Below are 19,412 nucleotides of genomic sequence, written 5' to 3'. Positions count from 1 at the left end.
TTTTAGAATAAAGAATATTAAAAATTTTGTTAATTACTCCTCTACATTAATTTGAAATTCATATTCTTGATCACAACCAATATAAGAATCATTTACTACATAAATTACAACATCATAAATATTTGGTTTATCAGGTAATTCGAAATTTATTTTTATGTTATTAACTGATTTTAGTAAAGATACTTTTTTAATTGATAAAAGCAAATTCATTTTTTTAATACCTATTACAATCCACCACATCTCTTCCTTCTCAAATGGCAAAAATAGAGAATGAGCGAAATTAATTGTATCATCTGTTAGATCTCTTTCAATTGATAAATTTAATTGAGCAATTTCATTAACCTTATACGATTTATTCAAATCAATTTCATATTGAACTTCTATTATAGGAAAGATGTTACATACATTAGCTATTTCACTCTTTTGATTTTCACTTAAATGCTTTAATAAAATATCTCTTTTATCATCTTCTGCATTAATTAAGTCATAAACGTCCACTATTCCTACATCTTTCGCTTTTTTTACTAACTGATAATCAAAATAAGGTAATTGATATAAGTTAGATTCATCAGTATTTTTCAGACTTTGAGTCAACATTTGAGAAACTTCCATTACAAAAAGACAGAAATTCAAAATATTATTACTACTTATAACATCAATTAATGAATTAATTAATTTAAATGTTTTTAATAAAATATTTTTTGTTTCTTCAATATAGTTTACAGGTATGCTGTATCTATTTACATGTGCGTGTAAAATTATTAAAGCTTTTAAATTAGCTGTGAAATATGTAGGAACAGAAACAAAATTTATTAAATTAATGTATTGATCTTTTTTATTTTCTTCTGATTTATTATTTTCTTTATTATTACTTTCATCATTTTTTAAAAAGTTTTCATAATTTAAAGATAGTTTTAAAAACTCATACGTAACTTCAATATTACAGCTTTTAGCTATTTTTAAGCATAGATATATATCATGTGTGTTAATTTTCAAAATATCATTGAAAATATTCGATAGGCATACTATTTCCAAAATTTTACTTTTTTTTAATGTTCTTAATGACAATATATATTGATTAAAAAATTGAATTGTATGATAATCTATATTGTAAAAAGAGGATATAATACCTAAATTAAATGGTTTTATATTCATAGTTTGTTCTTCAATATGTATACAATTAGCAAATGATAATATTTCCATGTTATTTTCAATTAACTCAGATAAATAATCAGATATATGCTCGTTCGATATGCCTTTCAAACCGTAGTAGTTGGGATTTTTTTTTATTCTCCTATAAAAAAAAGACCATGTTAGCCAATCAATAGCATCTTGAAAGTTTTCAATAGTACTCATTACTATTTCATTATTTAAAAAATTGGGTAAATAATCCTCAATGCTAGATTCTACAGTTAAAGGTTCATATATAAAGTTCTTATAATACTCCTTTTTGGTTATATATGTATAAATATATACATATGATTTCACATCTTCATTTTGCCTTCCAGCATAACTTATCATTTCTAATATATTTTGAATACTATAATCCTCTTCTTTATTATTAAAATGAGTTATTATTGTATCTAATATGATAATATTATTTCCATATGCATTTAAACTATATATGTAATCATAAGAAACAATTAAAATTTGTATCGCCTTTTTATCAAATAACATCTCCACTATTTTTCTTTCTGTTTCTGTCATATTACTATGTAAATAGCATATACCTTTTTTCATAAATTCTACTAGCATTTTATCATATATATAATCAAAAATATCTTCCCTTGACTCAATGTTTGATTCTTCTTCCATTTCTTGTTTTGTTTTGTTTTGTTTTTTACTACCATATTTTTTTGAGTTATCTATTTTTGACATATTATTCTCAACTATTTCTTGAATATTCAAATTTCTTTCTTTTTTTTTGGAATTATATTCTGCATCATAAAATTCACTGTTACTATTCATATATTCACTATTTCTGCCCAAATTATTTTCTTTTTTTTTATTTGATGTTTCATAATTTTGAAAAATTGAGTAAAAATGGTAATTATCGTTATATGCAGATAAAATTAAATCCAAAGCTAATGTTTTACATAACTTCTGTTCTGTAACAAATATAATTACATTTTTTTTTTTTTTTAATTTTCTTATATTTTGGTATACTTGTCTTTGCATAGATATATATCTATTTTGCTTATTCATTATATTAACTGCATGTAAATATATTTCTATTGGGATATTTCTAACTGTTGACAAAAAGTTAAAATAATCATTTTTTTTGCAACCAATCCATTCAGAGAAATCTTTGCAGTTATATAAAGAACAACTAGACAAACATAAAATTCTGTTTAAACCTATATTATCATATATATTATCTATGGTTAAATTTTGTAATTTATTTATATTATGAACAAAGTTTTCTTTATCCTCTCCTATATTTAATTCTTCAAAGGATAATGTATTATCATTCATTTTATTACCTTTGTTCTGAGATTTATTTAATTGTAATTGTGTTGATATATATCTGATTCTACTAATTACTATTTCCATAATAGCTCCATTTGGTGTATCTAATAATTCAATATGATCAAAAATATATAAATTAACATTTTGTAAAATTTTTTTTCTTCTCCATTTTTTAGATATATTATCATATTTATCCGGAGTACATAAAATAATATTATTTTTTTGCAATAACTTCATATCTACTTGAATATCTCCACTTAAAATACACATTTTCAAATTAAATGTATTTTTAAAGGAAATCCAATTTTTGTATGTCTTTAAAACAATATCTTCAAGTGGAGCGATATATACTACTTTAACAAACTCCAAAGGATTATTATAAATTATATCTGTTAACTTTTTATCATTAATTATTTTCAATAAATCTTCTTCTTTTCTAATATATTTTTTAATATAACTATTTAATTCAAATAAAAATTTGATCATTTTTATAATTGCCAATTCTACTGGTATTAAATAGTATTTTGAAGTAGAATTGCATATAATGACATTTCCATTATTTTCGTATACTGATGAAAAAATTTGAGTGTTGATTGGACTAAAATATTCTATGTTTCTATTTAAAAAGAATCTTTTTGCTAAATCAAATTTTAAGGAATTTATTGGTAGAGGTTGCAAATCTAATAACTGAGTAGAATAAAAGTTCTTCGATGGCAAAATTAAATCATTAAGATATAAGTTAATAGTACATTCACATTCTAACCATTTGTCTGAAATAACTTTAACAATATAAAATGGGTTTTCATTAATAGGTAAAAAAAATGTAAGTAAATGTTCATCCAAGCTATCAGAATACATATCTTTTTCTTCTTTCCCAGTTAAAAAATTGCTTTTATGATTTTTTTTTAGAGTAAATAAATCATAATGTAATATATTTTCATTAGAAATATCAAATACAAATACCCAAAATAACATAAAATAACCATGATACTTAGGGTTATATATAAAATCGGGTGTTATATTTAATTCAACTTTTAAAATTTTATGATTAATTGGCTGTATATATGCATTTAATTCTATTTTAGGAAAATGATGCACTAATTTATAGATATTTTTAGCAATTTTTTTATTTTTAAAAATTGTTATATACTCATTCAAATTCATAGAAATATAGTTTTTGAAACTTATATTTTTTTTTTCAATAATTCGAATTAATTCATTACTTAACAAGCCAAATTGCCTTAATGGGGTCATAGTACTCCACATTCTCCTTTCAATCATCTTAGAAAATTTTAAAGTTAAAGCAATTAAATTATATGAATTTTTTTTTAAGGATATTTCAAAAAATGAACGAAAAATACGTAATGCATTTTGATGAATATATACTAGATCTGCGTTAATTATATAACCACTTAAAGTTATATTTGATAAATATAGCTGTAAAAGTATATTTATCTTTGTAAATGGAATGTTAATAGATTCTTTTACTGGTATAGGCAATTTTTCCATGAGTATTGATAACTCCACTTTTTCTTCTTCTCGAACAAATATATTCTTAAATTCCTCACTCATCGTAAATACTTTTAATAAATCAATTTCATTAGTATGTTTACTTAATTTTTTGTTATATAAATCTATTGATTTATAATCTACATAATAGTAACTACTGATTTTACCTATATAAGTACTGCTTACACTATTTAATTTTTTATTATATTTTATTAAATCATATTTTTCTAATATTAAAAATGATGAATAAATAATGTTATAAATTCTTTTATTTATTTTTTGCATTAACATATCATAATTATCCTTATTATTTAAATATTCTTGATTATCATATTTTTCACTAACTGGAACACCGTATAATGAAGGATTTTTTATCATACGTATGTACATATAAGTATAATTAAACCAATTAATAGCATCTTTAAAATTTTGAATATTTCTTAAAACAATTTCTGCATTTATTATATTTACAATATTACTTAATAATGTAGATTCAATATATAATTGCTCATTATTTAAAGATAAGTATAGCTGTAAATTTTTATGATCAGTAATAATTATTGCTTTACCACTTTTATCATACTGAGGTCTACCTGATCTTCCAACCATTTGTAATATATCCATTGGAGATAATTCATCAAAATCTCCTATGTTAATATTATAAACACTAGTTCCTTTTATAATAACTGTATGTGCAGGTAAATTAATACCCCATGCTAAGGTACTAGTAGAAATTAACACTTGCAAATGTCTATCAGAAAATAAATCTTCCACTAACTTTCTATCAGTTCTTTTTAAACCTGCATGATGTATTCCAAAACCAAAAGGAAGAATTTCTTTTAATTCATCATTAACTATTGCTTCTTTTTCTGATAATAGAATTTCCGTAGATATTTTTTTATCAATTAAAAATTTACTTAGATTATCACTTTTCATAAATTTGTCTATTAATATTTTTGCAGTTCTATAAGTTTCTTTTCTGCTATGAACGAAAATTAATATTTGATTTTTTCCTGCTTCTTCTAATACCTTTTCATATGTTAACTCATTCATTAACGCATACTTTTTTATTCCTTTTTTTTCTTTTATCCCAATATAGTACTGTTCTAGTTGTACTGGCCTAAAAGAATAATCAAAATAAAAAACTCCCTTACGTAAATCTGCTCGCAAAAATAATCCTACATCTTCATAATTAGGCAATGTTGCTGACAAGCCAACTAAACGAATTTTTTTTTTTTGTATAATTATATCATCATCCTTATCATGAGAACTTTTCTTTTCTTTGTTAAATGTTGTATTATCTTCTGCAGTGTAGTCATAAATCAACATATTATCTATGTACCTATTTATACGTGTTATAATACTCTCTAATATATTTCCTCTAATTTCATTAAGTAAATGAATTTCATCAAATATAATTAATTTTATTTTTTGCAATAATATTTTTTCATTCCATTTACGACTTATTATTTCAAATTTCTCCGGGGTCATAACAATAATTTGGCTATCATCTATTTCTTTACTACTTAAATGGACGTCTCCTGTTAATTCACTTACTTTTATATTTAAGCATTTTAATCTTAAATTAAAAGATTGAACTTGTTCATTAACCAAAGCTTTCATAGGAGATATATATATTATTTTAAAATTCTTTCTATCAATGTTTCCACTTCTTAATCTATAGCTATTAATAACATTTAATATACATAACAAAGCAATATTAGTTTTTCCTGATCCTGTTGGTGCACAAATTAACATATTTTCTTCATATTTGTTAAAAGCAGTATCAAATACTTTAGATTGTATTGCATTTAATTTATTAATATTTACGCATGTAAAAATTTCATGAGTCCATTCAGGTAATTCATTAATAGAAATCAATTTTACTTCATCCGGTGAAGTGTAATAATTATATTTATTACTTTTTTTTTTATTAATATTACAACTGTTATCCTTTATACTCGTAATTATAATTTCATCATAATCTTTCTTTTCTATTCTTTTACTATCTGATGGTAGCATAACTTCTTTATTAAAAAAATCATTATTTCTTTGTTTGGTTTCCACCTTTTCCAAATCTATATATTTTCCCTTAAAATTATCAGGAATTATATCTGAAATTTTTTTACTTTTCTTCTCTTTTTTTACATTTAATTTATCATATTTATGTTTCTTATTTAATTTTTTTGATGTTTCATTTTCTTTCTCATCTTCTTCATCTTCATCATCTTCTTCATCTTCATCATCTTCTTCATCTTCATCATCATCTTCATAATCATTCATTTCTTTATCTTCTTTATCCTCCTTTTCTGAATCATAAAAATTAGGATTTAATTCATCTTCTTCTCTATCCTTTACTTCGTCGTCATCATGTATTACCTTTTGTTCTGAAAAAGAATTTTTTTTATTATTTTCATACTTTTTCTTATTGAATAAATTATCTGCTTCTTTTCTCATTGATTTTGCAAATTCACTTTGCTTATTCTTTTTAACATTTTTAAAATTTTTTAATTCTTCTAATATTTCCTCTCCTTCTTCCGTTTTTTTCATTTGGTCCATTATTTCATTTTCTTCTTTTTCTGTTTGTGCTTGACCTAATAAGGTGCAATAATAAATTTTCCATCTATTTTTGATTAATAATTTAGCAATAGAAAAATTTTCATATTTTAATATATTAACAAGTTTATTTTCACATTCTTGTATGTCATATATTTTTAAAATATTTAAAACTTCTTTTTCTTTTTCTAAGCATAAAGATGGATCAGTAAATATTTTATTTAATTCTCTCTGTAGCCAATGAGCATCAATAGTATTGGTATCTAAATCATAATTTTCCATATTTTTATTCTTATAATCGAAATTTTTATTTACATTTTTTAAACTTAAATGATTTTCAAATTTATTTTTTTTTTTTTTAATATACATAATTTCTTTTTCTTTTTTCTTTTTTTTTTTTTCTATATCATCGTAAGCATTTTGATCACTATCATTTTCTTTATCATCTTTACTTTTATTTTCTTTATATATTTTCTTATTTTTTTTTTCTTCTTCTTCATCGATTTTTTCTTCCTCACTATCTTTTATGTCTTCATCTTCTTCATTCATCGCTTCATCATCATCTTCTTCACTGTCTTCTTCTTCTTCTTCTTCATTGTAGTCACTTAATTCGTTTATATCACTAAAATCATCTCTTTTTTCATTTGTATCTTTTCTTCTTTTTTTTAAGTCATAATAATCATCATCTTCTTCAAAAACAACAGCAACACCTTCTTCATTTTCGATATCTTCATTTTCTTCTTTTTTATTAAAATCATATATTTCTTTAGATAAATTGTTTAACTCAATAAATTTTTCGTCAGTTATATTCACTTCTAATGCATTTTCTACTTCTTGTTTTTTTTCTTCATCATTTAAATTATCACTTTTTAAAATATATATTATTTCATTACATGCACTGTTAATAATATCACATGTATTATCACCTATCATATTTCTAATATTATTTAAAATTTTACTATAAATTTGTTCAGTGTACTTAGTAGTTGGTTTGTATAAAAAAATATCATGAATATTAATATTCAGAACACTTTTTTCTTTAGCACTTCTCTTTATTTTCTTACTTTTTTTATCAAGAAAATTATCTTTTCTTTTATATCTTCTATAATCATCTTTACTTACTAAATCTTTTGGTTTTCCATATTCCACCTTATCACCCATCTTATATTTTATTTTCCCAACTAAACTTTCACTTTCTCCAGTAGGTTCATTATGATTAGGTATTGGGCCTTCTCTTTGTAAAACTAGGTTTGAATTCATACGATATTCAAACCTTTTGAACTTTTCATATTCCTCTGCCATATTGCTTTTCCAAAAAAAAAATTATATAAATATTTCAAATCAATTCAAAATAAAATATAAATAATAATAAAAACAGAAATTCCTCTTAATTCTTTTCAGATACTTTCTCTTTTTAATTTACATGAAATATTAATTTTTTATATAATTGTTAATAATAAATTGTTCTAAAAATTATTTCTATTATCATAAAATGGCTTTTCTTTGAAAACATAAATTGTTTCTTCATAAATCATTTTTTTTGTTTTTAAATAAAAATATTGCAGAGTAAATTTTAATTTGTGATATCACTTGCTAAACAGGTTTCTTTTTATTTATTTATTATTTTAATAAAAACTTATAATTTTTTTTTTTTTTTAATTTACAATAATATCTACATATGTAACTGTGTATATTTTTATGCATATAAAATTACTTCAACACAAAAAGATTAAAATCATTCCAATTTTTGTATCACAAAAAAAAAAAAAAGAATAATATAAAATATGAAAAATAATAATTAAAAAAAAAAAATAAAATAAAACAATAAGAATAAGAATAAAAATAAAAATATAAATAAAAGAAAAATATATAAAAATAAAAATAAAAATAAAAATTAAAATTAAAATTAAAAACAATAATAATAAAAAAAATAATAATATGAAAAAATAAAATATATGTTCATCAATTTTAATTCAAAAATTTTATTTTGGTAAATAAAAAAAAAAAAAATATATTTGCTAAATATAAAATTTACACTATTTTAGAATGAATTTTTTTTTTTTTTTTTTATGATCTAGAAAAAATAATAAATATCCGTTATAATACTTAAAAATATCTTTATATTTAAAAATAATATATACAATTTTTTTATCAAAACCACAAATAGCATTTTTTTTTTTTAATATTATCTATCAAAATATTTTATATTTTGGTCAACAAGCTGTTTTAATTTTTGTGCTCTTTTTACTTTGGCAATATCATTATATTTATAAAAAAATATAATATCAAATTTAATTATATACATAAGAAAATAACTTTTTTTTCTTTTTTAAATTGATAGAAGCATATATACATTTTCTTTGAATGAAAAACATTCATTGAATTCAAGCTTTATTATTAATATTTTATGCTGATATTTATCCAATTAAAACAAAAACCACACAACATACTTTTATTTATACTATGTATTTGTGTAATATGTTAGTGAATACTTTTTAAAATATAATTTTTAACATTTTTTTTATTATAAGAAAATACTATTTTTTTTTTTATGTTGAAATTTCTGTAATTAATTATAAATATATAATTTATTCTCTTAATAAGATTGAAATAAAGAAACAATGTATATTTATATAATTTCTATAAATTAAAAAAGTTCTACTTATCTAACAATATTAAGATTATTACATATGAAATATTTTTTTAATAATTTAAAATTTCATATATGTGTCTATATTTGTTTTCTTCCATTCCAAAATATATTTTTAAAAAAAATTGAAAGAATATAAAAAAGAAAAAAAAGAGAGAAAAAAAAAAAAAAGTTTTTATTGTACCAAAATGTATTAATTATTTTTATTCCATTCTTTTTTTTTTATGTTAGTACTAATTTTATTTTAGAAATATGAGACTTTCTTGATGTTTTTTATAATATACATACATATTTATATTCATTTGTATATATAAACGTTATTTTTTCTTTTTTTTTTTAAATGAAAGCATATATTTAAAACTCATACAACATATATATATTTTAATTATTTTATTCTTTATCTAATTTATATACTTTTTTGTTGATATATCTGGCAAAGTTATTTATAGCATTTTCTCCTTTTGTTGTTAATCTTCTTCCTTTTTTCTTTGGATTTTGTTCGACGTAACCTATATTCTCGAATTGTTGTAAAATTGATCTTAAAATTTTTCCTCCTGCTAAACTTGTATGATTAGGAGCAACTCCTCTTCTTTGTTTATAACTGAATTGCCTTCTCAAATATCCAATTCCTATATCTGGATGTAAATATAATCTTCTTAATATACTTGAAGCTTTGATGAAATACCAATCTTCATTTAAAGGAGCCAATTTTCTGCCTTTTCCAGTTTTAACAAAATTACACCATTTAGGAAATGTTATTTTATTATGTAGTTTTAAATAATTTGCATAAGATTTAATAAATAATTCAGCATCTACATCTTTTATGCAATTATTTGTTCTTACAAAAGGTACTGGTTCTAATAACCTTTTATTTACTGTAGCGATTTCTTCAGTAAATTCTTCTGCCTAAATAAAAAAAAATAAATAAATAAATATTAAAAAATATATATATATATAAAAGAGAAGCTGTTTTTAATTTATGAACACAACATATTATTAATGTATATAATAAAAAAAAATTAAAAAAAAAATATATTTTTAGAAACAAGAAATATATTTCATAAATTAAATAATATTACATAAATATGTATAAAGATATAAAAGATATTAATATATCTTTTTATATTATATTTTAATATCCTTATGCATACAAATATTAAACATTTAAATATATATGTATGCATTAATATAAAAAATAAATATAAGCTTAAAAAAAATAATGAAAAAAGAAAAATACAAATATGTAAATGTATAAATATATAAATTATATTCTTGTTAATTTTTTTTTTTTTTTTTTAAATTACCATGTTTTATTTAATCTCTTAAAAAATAAAATAAAATAAAAAAGTTAAACTTGTATTTATATATGTTTGATGGTTTTTTAATACAACATGGAAATTTTTTTTTTAATTCATAAAAAAAAAAACTAAATTTGAATTTATACTTTTATAAAGAAAACTAATTTTTATAAATTATTTCTGCAAAAAAAAAAAAAAAAACTTATAGATTTATGTTAACTATTTAAAAAAATTTTGAATATTTTTTTTTTTTTTTTTTGATATATATAAACAGAAACAAAAATAAAAAGTATATTTTTTTAACAGCTCTATTCCACAATAAACTAAAAAATTAAATAATATATATAAAATTTTTTTTTTGTATTATGTTACTATTTATTTATTATAAATATTAAAATGAAATTATATTTTCTTAAAATTTTTATATATAAACAAGTATTTCCTTTAATTTTATACATATGAAAAAAATGAGTACTTAAAAACCCCTCACAACTCCACAGTACATTAACTTTTGCATTTACTTTAAAAATTTTTTTATTATCTTTTTATAAAATAGAGGTTTTTAATAATAAAAATGAATCAAGATATTAAACTAAAATATTTAATTCATTTAAATTTTTTATTTTTTTATTTTTTTTTGTATATTATTGGATTATTATATACTGTACAATGTTTAAAAAAAAACAGCTGTAATAAACTGTAGCACTTTTTTTCTCAAAGAAAAGTCCATTTTTTATATATGTATATGTATAATAATACTACTTATGCTAATTTTTTTCAAGTTAAAAATATATTATAATATTTGATACAGACATAAATAAAATAAGTTCCAATTTTTTATAAAAAAATTAAGAATAGAAAAAAAAAAGTATCGACAACTCTTGTTAAAATATCCTTTTACATTTTATCTAATTCATATTCAATTTAAAATGCATAAGCTATTATTAAAGTACTAGTATAAAAAAAAAAAAAAAAAACCTAAAATAATAAAGATCTCTATAAATTATACATTTATATTTTTATTATTGCATTAATAAAAATTATGTTTTTCTTATAAATATTTATATTATTCCATGTATTTATAAATCAAAAGATAAAAAAAAAAAAATTGGCAAATTTCATTCATATATTATGTATTAAAAGATATAATTTTTAATCTACAAAAAAGATAGTAATAAAGAAATAAGGGAATTCTATAAAATTTAGTAAATAAAATAATAACGATAACTTTTGATAAAAAGTGTAAAAATAAGTTTGTAGTTGTTCGTTAGAGTATTTTATATTTTCCTTTAAAAAAGTAAAAAAAAAGCTTAGTTATTATATCATTAGGAGTGTACATATACTTTTTATAAAAATTTTAAAATTATGTCAAAATATTAAATCATTAAAATTGGTTGTTAATTGTATTATATATTTATTCATTATTTTTTTTTTTTTAACTAAAATTTTTTATAACTATTTTATATAAATATTATTATTATTTTTTTTTTTTTTTAACTAAAATTTTTTATAACTATTTTATATAAATATTATTATTATTATTTTTTTTTTTTTTTTTTAAGATACAATTTATGTATCTTATAGCATAATTTATTTATGTAAAAATTCCTTAATTGTATATATTTAAAGTTACAAAAATATGGTATATAAAATTTGTGTGAAGATGTTAAAAATATATATATGACATATAAGATGAATTGATATGGTTTATTCATATCCTTCATCTTCTCCTTCACCTTCATTTGATTCAATGCCTACTTCTTCATAATCTTTTTCTAAGGCAGCTAAGTCTTCTCTTGCTTCACTAAACTCTCCTTCTTCCATACCTTCTCCTACATACCAATGAACAAAAGCTCTTTTTGCATACATTAAATCGAATTTCTGGTCCATTCTTGAAAATACTTCAGCTATAGCAGTAGAATTACTAATCATACAAACTGCTCTCATAACTTTTGCTAAATCACCTCCTGGAACAACAGTGGGTGGTTGATAATTAATACCACATTTAAAACCAGTAGGGCACCAGTCAACAAATTGAATTGATCTTTTTGTTTTTATTGTAGCAACAGCTGCATTTACATCCTTTGGTACTACATCTCCTCTGTACATTAAACAACAAGCCATGTATTTACCATGTCTAGGATCACATTTAGCCATCATAGATGCAGGTTCGAATGCTGAATTGGTTATTTCTGATACAGATAGCTGTTCATGATATGCCTTTTCTGCACTTATTATAGGAGCGTAAGATGATAACATAAAGTGAATTCTTGGATAAGGTACTAAATTCGTTTGAAATTCTGTTACATCAACATTTAATGCACCATCAAATCTTAGCGATGCAGTCAAAGATGAAATAACTTGAGCTATTAGCCTATTTAAATTTGTATAAGTTGGTCTTTCTATATCTAGATTTTTTTTACATATATCATAGATAGCTTCATTGTCAAGCATAATTGCTACATCAGTATGCTCTAGTAAAGAATGTGTTGATAAAACTGAATTGTAAGGTTCAACTACAGCAGTCGATACTTGAGGAGATGGCCATGAACAAAAATTTAATTTCGATTTCTTTCCATAATCAATTGCTAATCTTTCTAGTAACAAACAACCAAGTCCACTTCCTGTACCACCTCCTACTGCATTAAACATTAAAAACCCTTGTAATCCTGTGCAGTTATCAGCTAATTTTCTCACTCTATCCAAACATATATCAACAATTTCCTTGCCTATAGTATAATGTCCTCGAGCAAAATTATTTGCTGCATCTTCTTTTCCTGATATTAACTGTTCAGGATGAAATAATTGGCGATATGTTCCAGTTCTTACTTCATCTACAACAGTTGGCTCTAAGTCAACAAAAACACAACGTGGAACCTAGAAGTAATATGAACATAAATATGTGTGTATATACATTTTAAAGAAATAATAAGTTAATTAAGTTATAATAATTATAATCTCTGAATGTATTTTTTCATTAAAATTATGAAAAAAAAAAAGAAATTTATTTTGAATAAAAATATATTTTTACATGCTTTCCTGCTCCTGTTTCTGAAAAAAATGTGTTGAATGCATCATCTCCTCCTGCTACTACTTGATCACTTGGCATCTGACCATCTGGCTGAATTCCATGCTCTAAGCAAAATAATTCCCTAAAAAATTTTAATAATATATATAAATTTATATAAAAAGAATGTATATATTTACTTTTATATCTCATATTTAATATAGCAAAGTATAACTATAATAATATTACTAACTGTCTACATAAATAATAAAAACTTCCTTCTATATGCAAGGACTTTATTTTTATTTTTTTTAATAATCATTACCAGCAAGCATTTCCTATTTGAATACCTGCCTGACCTACATGTATACTAATAACTTCTCTCATTTTTATATATTTTATGCTAAATTAAAAATTTAAAGAATAATAAATTGTTTTACTCTTATAGAAAAATTATTTTATCAAGAGTTCTATTAAATCGATAAGATAATGAAATTAAAAAAGAAAATAATAAATAATAATCAAATGTACTTTAAATAAAAAGTTTATATATATATATATATCTAAATCCCAAAATTAAAATTATATGCATATATATATTATATATATATATATATTTTTTATATATCTTATTTTTTATTTATTTAAAGTTTTTTATTTTTTTTCATTAATAATATTAATGAAAGTTATAAGTGAATATATGAAAAAAAATGAATAAAAAACTTTCTAATTATATATGTCTTCCTTTCTAAAGAAATATTTTATATTTCTTATGTATATATTTGTTATTTCTTTTCCTTTTTTTTTTTTTAAGAAACAATATTATTTAAGATCCATATATTATTAATTTTTTTAAATAAAGCATATATTATTACTGTTATGAAAAAAAAAAGAAAAAGAAAGAAAGAAAAATATAATATATATATTCGTCAATATTTATAATTATATAGTATGATAATAATTATTAAGTATAAGCTAAAAAATAAAATAAAGACAGAATCAAATTTTAATTTAATAAATCTATATGAATCCATTAATTTTTATTTTTTTACATCTTTTAATTTAATAAACTAGGAAATATTAAAAGAAAAAAATTAAAAAAAATAATTTGTATAAATTTAATATATATAGTAAATATCTATTAAAAAAAATGAAATATATATGATCTTATATTTAAATGTAAAAAGACAAATATTTAGAACACGATGTTATTTTCAATGTATATATTTTTTTTTTCTGCACACTTATATTTCTTAAAGACAATGATAGTACAAAGCAAATATATATATATATATATATGCTAATTTTTTATAAGTTATTTTATCTTTAAACTATTTAAATATAAAAAAAAGAAAAGAAAAGAAAAGAAAAGAAAAGAAAAGAAAAGAAAAGAAAAGAAAAGAAAAGAAAAGAAAAGAAAAGAAAAGAAAAGAAAAAGAGAAAGAGAAAGAGAAAAAAAAAGAGAAAAAGAAAGAGAAAATGAAAATGAAAATGAAAATATAAAAAAAAGAAGAAAAAAGAAAAAAGAAAAAATAGAAAAATCTAAGAAACAAAGAAACAAAGAGAAAACGGATATTTGTAATCCTAAATAAGGAAATTATTTTATTTTATTTATTTTTTAACATATTCTTTAAATATATATTCTAATATATAGATATATCTCTTCGACTTTTAAGTAAAAGTAGGATTTTTTTCAAAAAAAAAAAAATTATGCATAAGATTATTAAGCACAAAATATCTCTTATGTTTCGACACATACACAAGCAAAATATCTTAATTTCTATTGTTAAGCTTTAAATATTTGAAGGTTTTATTTTTTTAAAAAGTGATAAATTTTATATTTTATAGAAATAAATATTCTTTTTATTTATATATAATTTTTCTCTTTTTTTATTTAAATTTTTTTTTTCCCTATTTTATAATTTACTATCAATAATAAAAACAGTATTTTTCATTACACAATTTTTTTTATTCTCTATGAATATTTTAAAAGTATAGAGTTCCTTAAATTTTTTAAAAAGAGAAATAAAATTATTATATAATATATTTAAGAAAAAAGGGGCAAAAATAAAAAATGAATTGAGTCTAGAGGAAATGTATTTAAATCAAAAATTCTAGTGTTATGAATTTTTTATTTTTAGAATATATGAAGAAAATGTTTATCTAAAATTTATTATTTATTTAAAAAAATATTGTAACTTCAAAAAAAAAAAAATTAAATGAAAAAAGAGAAAAACTGAAATATAAATAGGAATAATCAAAATTTATTGATAAAATAGTGATTTCAAATAAAAATATCACATTTTTTTCTATTATACAATAAAAAGGCATATATATATATTTTTCCTTTTTATCTAAAAAAATAGTGATGAAATAAAAAAATAATATTTCTTTTTTAATTAAAATTTTTAAATTTAAAAAAATGTTAAAGCAAAAATTATAAATATATTGATTAGAACATTTTGCCTATCTGTTTTTCTTTAATTTTTAATAAATAAATTTTATGTTATAATATCCTTTTACTTAATCACAAATTAATAAAGCTTACATAGTAATGTAGTAAATTTAGTTTTATTTTATTAAGTAAAAATTACAGAAGAGTAAAATATATATATATATATATAAAATAAGTCTAAATTTAAAAAAAAAATAAACAGGACTTTTTAGAATAAAATTCCCAATAATTAGAACATTTAGATATGTTATAAAAAAAAATTTCTATACTAATTTATAAAATACTAAAAAAAGTACACGTTTTTTTAACATGCATATTTCTATTTTTCTTAATTGTATTCTAAATTTTTTCTAAAATTTTTTACAAGTTTCTACAGTATAATTTACCTAAAATTGAGAGTAGATATACTACTGCTATTTATTTTTCACTTTTTTTTTTTTCTAAAGTTTTATTTTTCAAATGTGGTATAAACAGAAATCCATAAAACTTAAATATATAATGCACTTTTTATATGTTCCAACAGTTTTAAATTAAAATATAAAATTTATGCGTTAAATAATCAAGAGGTTTATAAAATAATTATTTTCCAAAAAAAAATATGGAATTTTCTGTTCTCATTACTATTTCAAAATTAAGAACAACACAATTTTTTTTTTGTTTATTCTATAAAAAAAATTCTTGTAAAATTCATATTTAAAAAAAAAGAAAAATGAGTCCATTTTTTTTTCTTTCTTCTCTTTATACTTCATAAAAAAAAAAAATTTTCTTTTTATTCTATTTATGAAGCATAAGACATATAATTGTTTTATAGCTTCTATTATTTAATTGAGAATTTTTCTTTATATTAAAAATATGATAGACTTTAAAATTTAAAATATATGACATAAATTTTTTCATAAACACATAAAAAATGTATTTTTTTTTTATGTGTGTGTTTCATATTTTTTAATTTTGACTTTAAATTTTTTTATAAGAAAAAAAAAACATTTAATTGAGCATTAAGTTTTAACAATCTAATTAAAATAATAACTAATTTTTTTATTAATACACATTTAAAATTCCCTTTTCTTTTTTAATTTTATATATATATAAATGTAGGCCTTTCTTTTATTTTTTATATTATTCTTTTTTTTTTTATATATTCAAAGCGAGAATTTTATTTTTTTTTTTTTTTTTGTAATATTTAAAAAAAATTATGAAGCATTTATTAAATACCTTAAAAATAATAAAAGATTGTTGTACAAGAAGAGAAGAATTCAAAGAATCAAATTATAAACAACTGTTAGATTTACTACCATTAGGTGAATCTTATGATGATATTAATGAAAAAAATTTACATATTTTAAAAAAAGACATTCCTTTATCAAACATTAAACTTAAATTATTTGATAAAAATAAAAACAGACAAAATAATTTAAATAACAATATAAAAAATACAACAGAAAGCCGAAACAAAGAGAGTTATGAAAATAAAAGTTCTATCAAAAATGTAGACAAAGATTTAATATATATAAAAAAAAAATTAAATAGAAATATAGAACAAGAAATTTTTTTAAATGATATGAATAAAAATAATAAAAAATGCTCTAGTCTAATTATAAAAGAGAATGTAATTCAAAAATTAAAAGGTAATAGAGTAAATAATAGTATATATTGTGCTCATGGAAAGTTAAGTGATACCAATTCAGTAGAAAAAAATTTTCAATTAAAAAAAATAGAAATTATACCTAAGATTGAAAAAGAAGAAAGTATAATGAATTCTTTTTCTGTTGTTTGTATGAAAGGGAATCAAAATGAGTATTATGAATCAAAAAATGACAATGATTATATATATTTTAATAATTATGAGCAATTTTTTTTCATACAAGCTTATGATTTAAAAATTGCTGGAATTATTTCAGGTATAGGTAAAAATAGTATAAGGGTATGTGACAATATTGTTTTTCATTTATTAAAAACGATATTGTCCAATTTAAAAAGTTTTTACGAAAATAAAAAAAATCTATGGTTATCTGAACAAATTGAATATATATTATTATCATCAATAAATGATACAAATAATTATATAAAGATAAATTTACAAGAATCTTTTAATTCAGGTTGCTCTTTATGTGTATGTGCTTATTCAAAAAAACATAAAATTTTAACAATACTTAATATTGGAAATATACAAACAATTTTAGTAAAAAATAAAGATGAAAAAAAGAAAGAAGATGTAAAAAACTATTATAATAGTAATACACTTTATGAAACAATATTAATTACAAAAAAGCATGATGTTTTAAATAAAGAAGAAAAAGAAAGAATACTTTCATATGGTTGTATAATAAATGATGATTCTGAAAGTGAAAACAAAAACACATGGAAAAATATAGATTATTTAAATCAATTTAATGAAAAAAGTGATCTAAAAACTTTAAATATAACAAAAGCAATAGGCTTATTTAATTTCATTAAATTTGGTTTATCAAATACTCCAGATGTTATTGATGTTAAATTAAATATTAATACAAGTGGTTTCCTTATATTAGTTAGTCATACAATAAGCCAAGTGTATAATTCACATAATTTAGTTAAGTTTCTTTTTAATAAATCAAATAATAATTCTTTATTTGAATCATCAAAAAAATTAATACATAAGGTTCACTCTGTTTATATGTCTACTGAAAATAGTAATGTAAAAGATATGACTATTATTATTTTGCCTTTAATAGATTAGTATTTATTACTTTTTTTTTTTTCACAACCTCATTAATTCTTGTATGTATGAATGTTTACACATCTTTTAGAAATTTATATAAAAAATTAGAAATAAGTTTATTTACATTTATCTTGAAAAAAGAAAAAAGTAAAATTATATATTTAATCCAACGCACTGTATCTTTTATCCATTAAATCTTTTTTTTTTTTTTATCTTTTAATAAATATATACTGTTACTAACATTTGTTTGTATGAAAATTAAGATTTCGTCTATTTTGTTTTTGTGTAGAAAGTAATTTTAAACTTATTTTAAATATGAATATCATTTTTTCATGACTCTGTTTATTAATTATAAAAATATCTAGATTTTATTATCATTATTTGTATTATTAATATAACATTAAAAAAAAATTAAATATCATATTTTATTTTTTTTTTTTTTTTACTTCTATAAAATATAAAGTAAAATTTTTTTAAGATATTGTTAATAAGAATAATTTTTTATAAAAATATAAATTTGGAAATATCCTATTCTTTATTAATAATAGTATAAATTAAATATGATGTGAAAAAAAATTACATATTTATAAAAAAAAAAAAGTAAAGCGATTCCAAGTATATAATTTCATAATAACATTAAAAAATATATATATTTTTACTTTCATTTTATTAAGATTCTTTTAATTTACCATATTTTAATTTTATAACATTTGTCTACATGTAGTTCAGTATATTTGCAAAAATAAAAATGTATCTATATATATATA

At 19.6% G+C, this 19,412-nt stretch overlaps 4 protein-coding genes across 4 annotated transcripts; 1 reads left to right on the top strand and 3 right to left on the bottom strand.

Moving 5' to 3' along the window:
- Positions 1–33: 33 nt before the first annotated feature.
- Positions 34–7,836, bottom strand: BRR2 (pre-mRNA-splicing helicase BRR2, putative; the record flags this gene model as incomplete). The annotated part of the gene is made up of 1 exon (XM_028675431.1): positions 34–7,836. One exon carries the CDS (start codon positions 7,834–7,836, stop codon positions 34–36), a length of 7,803 nt encoding a protein of 2,600 aa, XP_028532021.1.
- A 1,738-nt stretch (positions 7,837–9,574) lies between these two features.
- RPS19 (40S ribosomal protein S19, putative) lies at positions 9,575–10,491 on the bottom strand (the record flags this gene model as incomplete). Its single annotated transcript, XM_028675430.1, has 2 exons — positions 9,575–10,090; positions 10,489–10,491. The coding sequence occupies 2 exons, from the start codon at positions 10,489–10,491 to the stop codon at positions 9,575–9,577; spliced, it is 519 nt and encodes a 172-aa protein (XP_028532020.1).
- A 1,698-nt stretch (positions 10,492–12,189) lies between these two features.
- PRELSG_0516800 (alpha tubulin 2, putative) lies at positions 12,190–13,876 on the bottom strand (the record flags this gene model as incomplete). The annotated part of the gene is made up of 3 exons (XM_028675429.1): positions 12,190–13,359; positions 13,514–13,634; positions 13,815–13,876. 3 exons carry the CDS (start codon positions 13,874–13,876, stop codon positions 12,190–12,192), a joined length of 1,353 nt encoding a protein of 450 aa, XP_028532019.1.
- A 3,263-nt stretch (positions 13,877–17,139) lies between these two features.
- Positions 17,140–18,663, top strand: PRELSG_0516700 (serine/threonine protein phosphatase, putative; the record flags this gene model as incomplete). Its single annotated transcript, XM_028675428.1, has 1 exon — positions 17,140–18,663. One exon carries the CDS (start codon positions 17,140–17,142, stop codon positions 18,661–18,663), a length of 1,524 nt encoding a protein of 507 aa, XP_028532018.1.
- Between the last annotated feature and the right edge of the window lie 749 nt (positions 18,664–19,412).

This window comes from Plasmodium relictum (assembly GCF_900005765.1).
Source record: "Plasmodium relictum strain SGS1 genome assembly, chromosome: 5".
NCBI classification, from domain to species: Eukaryota; Apicomplexa; class Aconoidasida; order Haemosporida; family Plasmodiidae; genus Plasmodium; species Plasmodium relictum.
The sequence above is the reverse complement of the archived record's forward strand: the minus strand, read 5'-3'. Positions and strand labels throughout refer to the sequence as shown.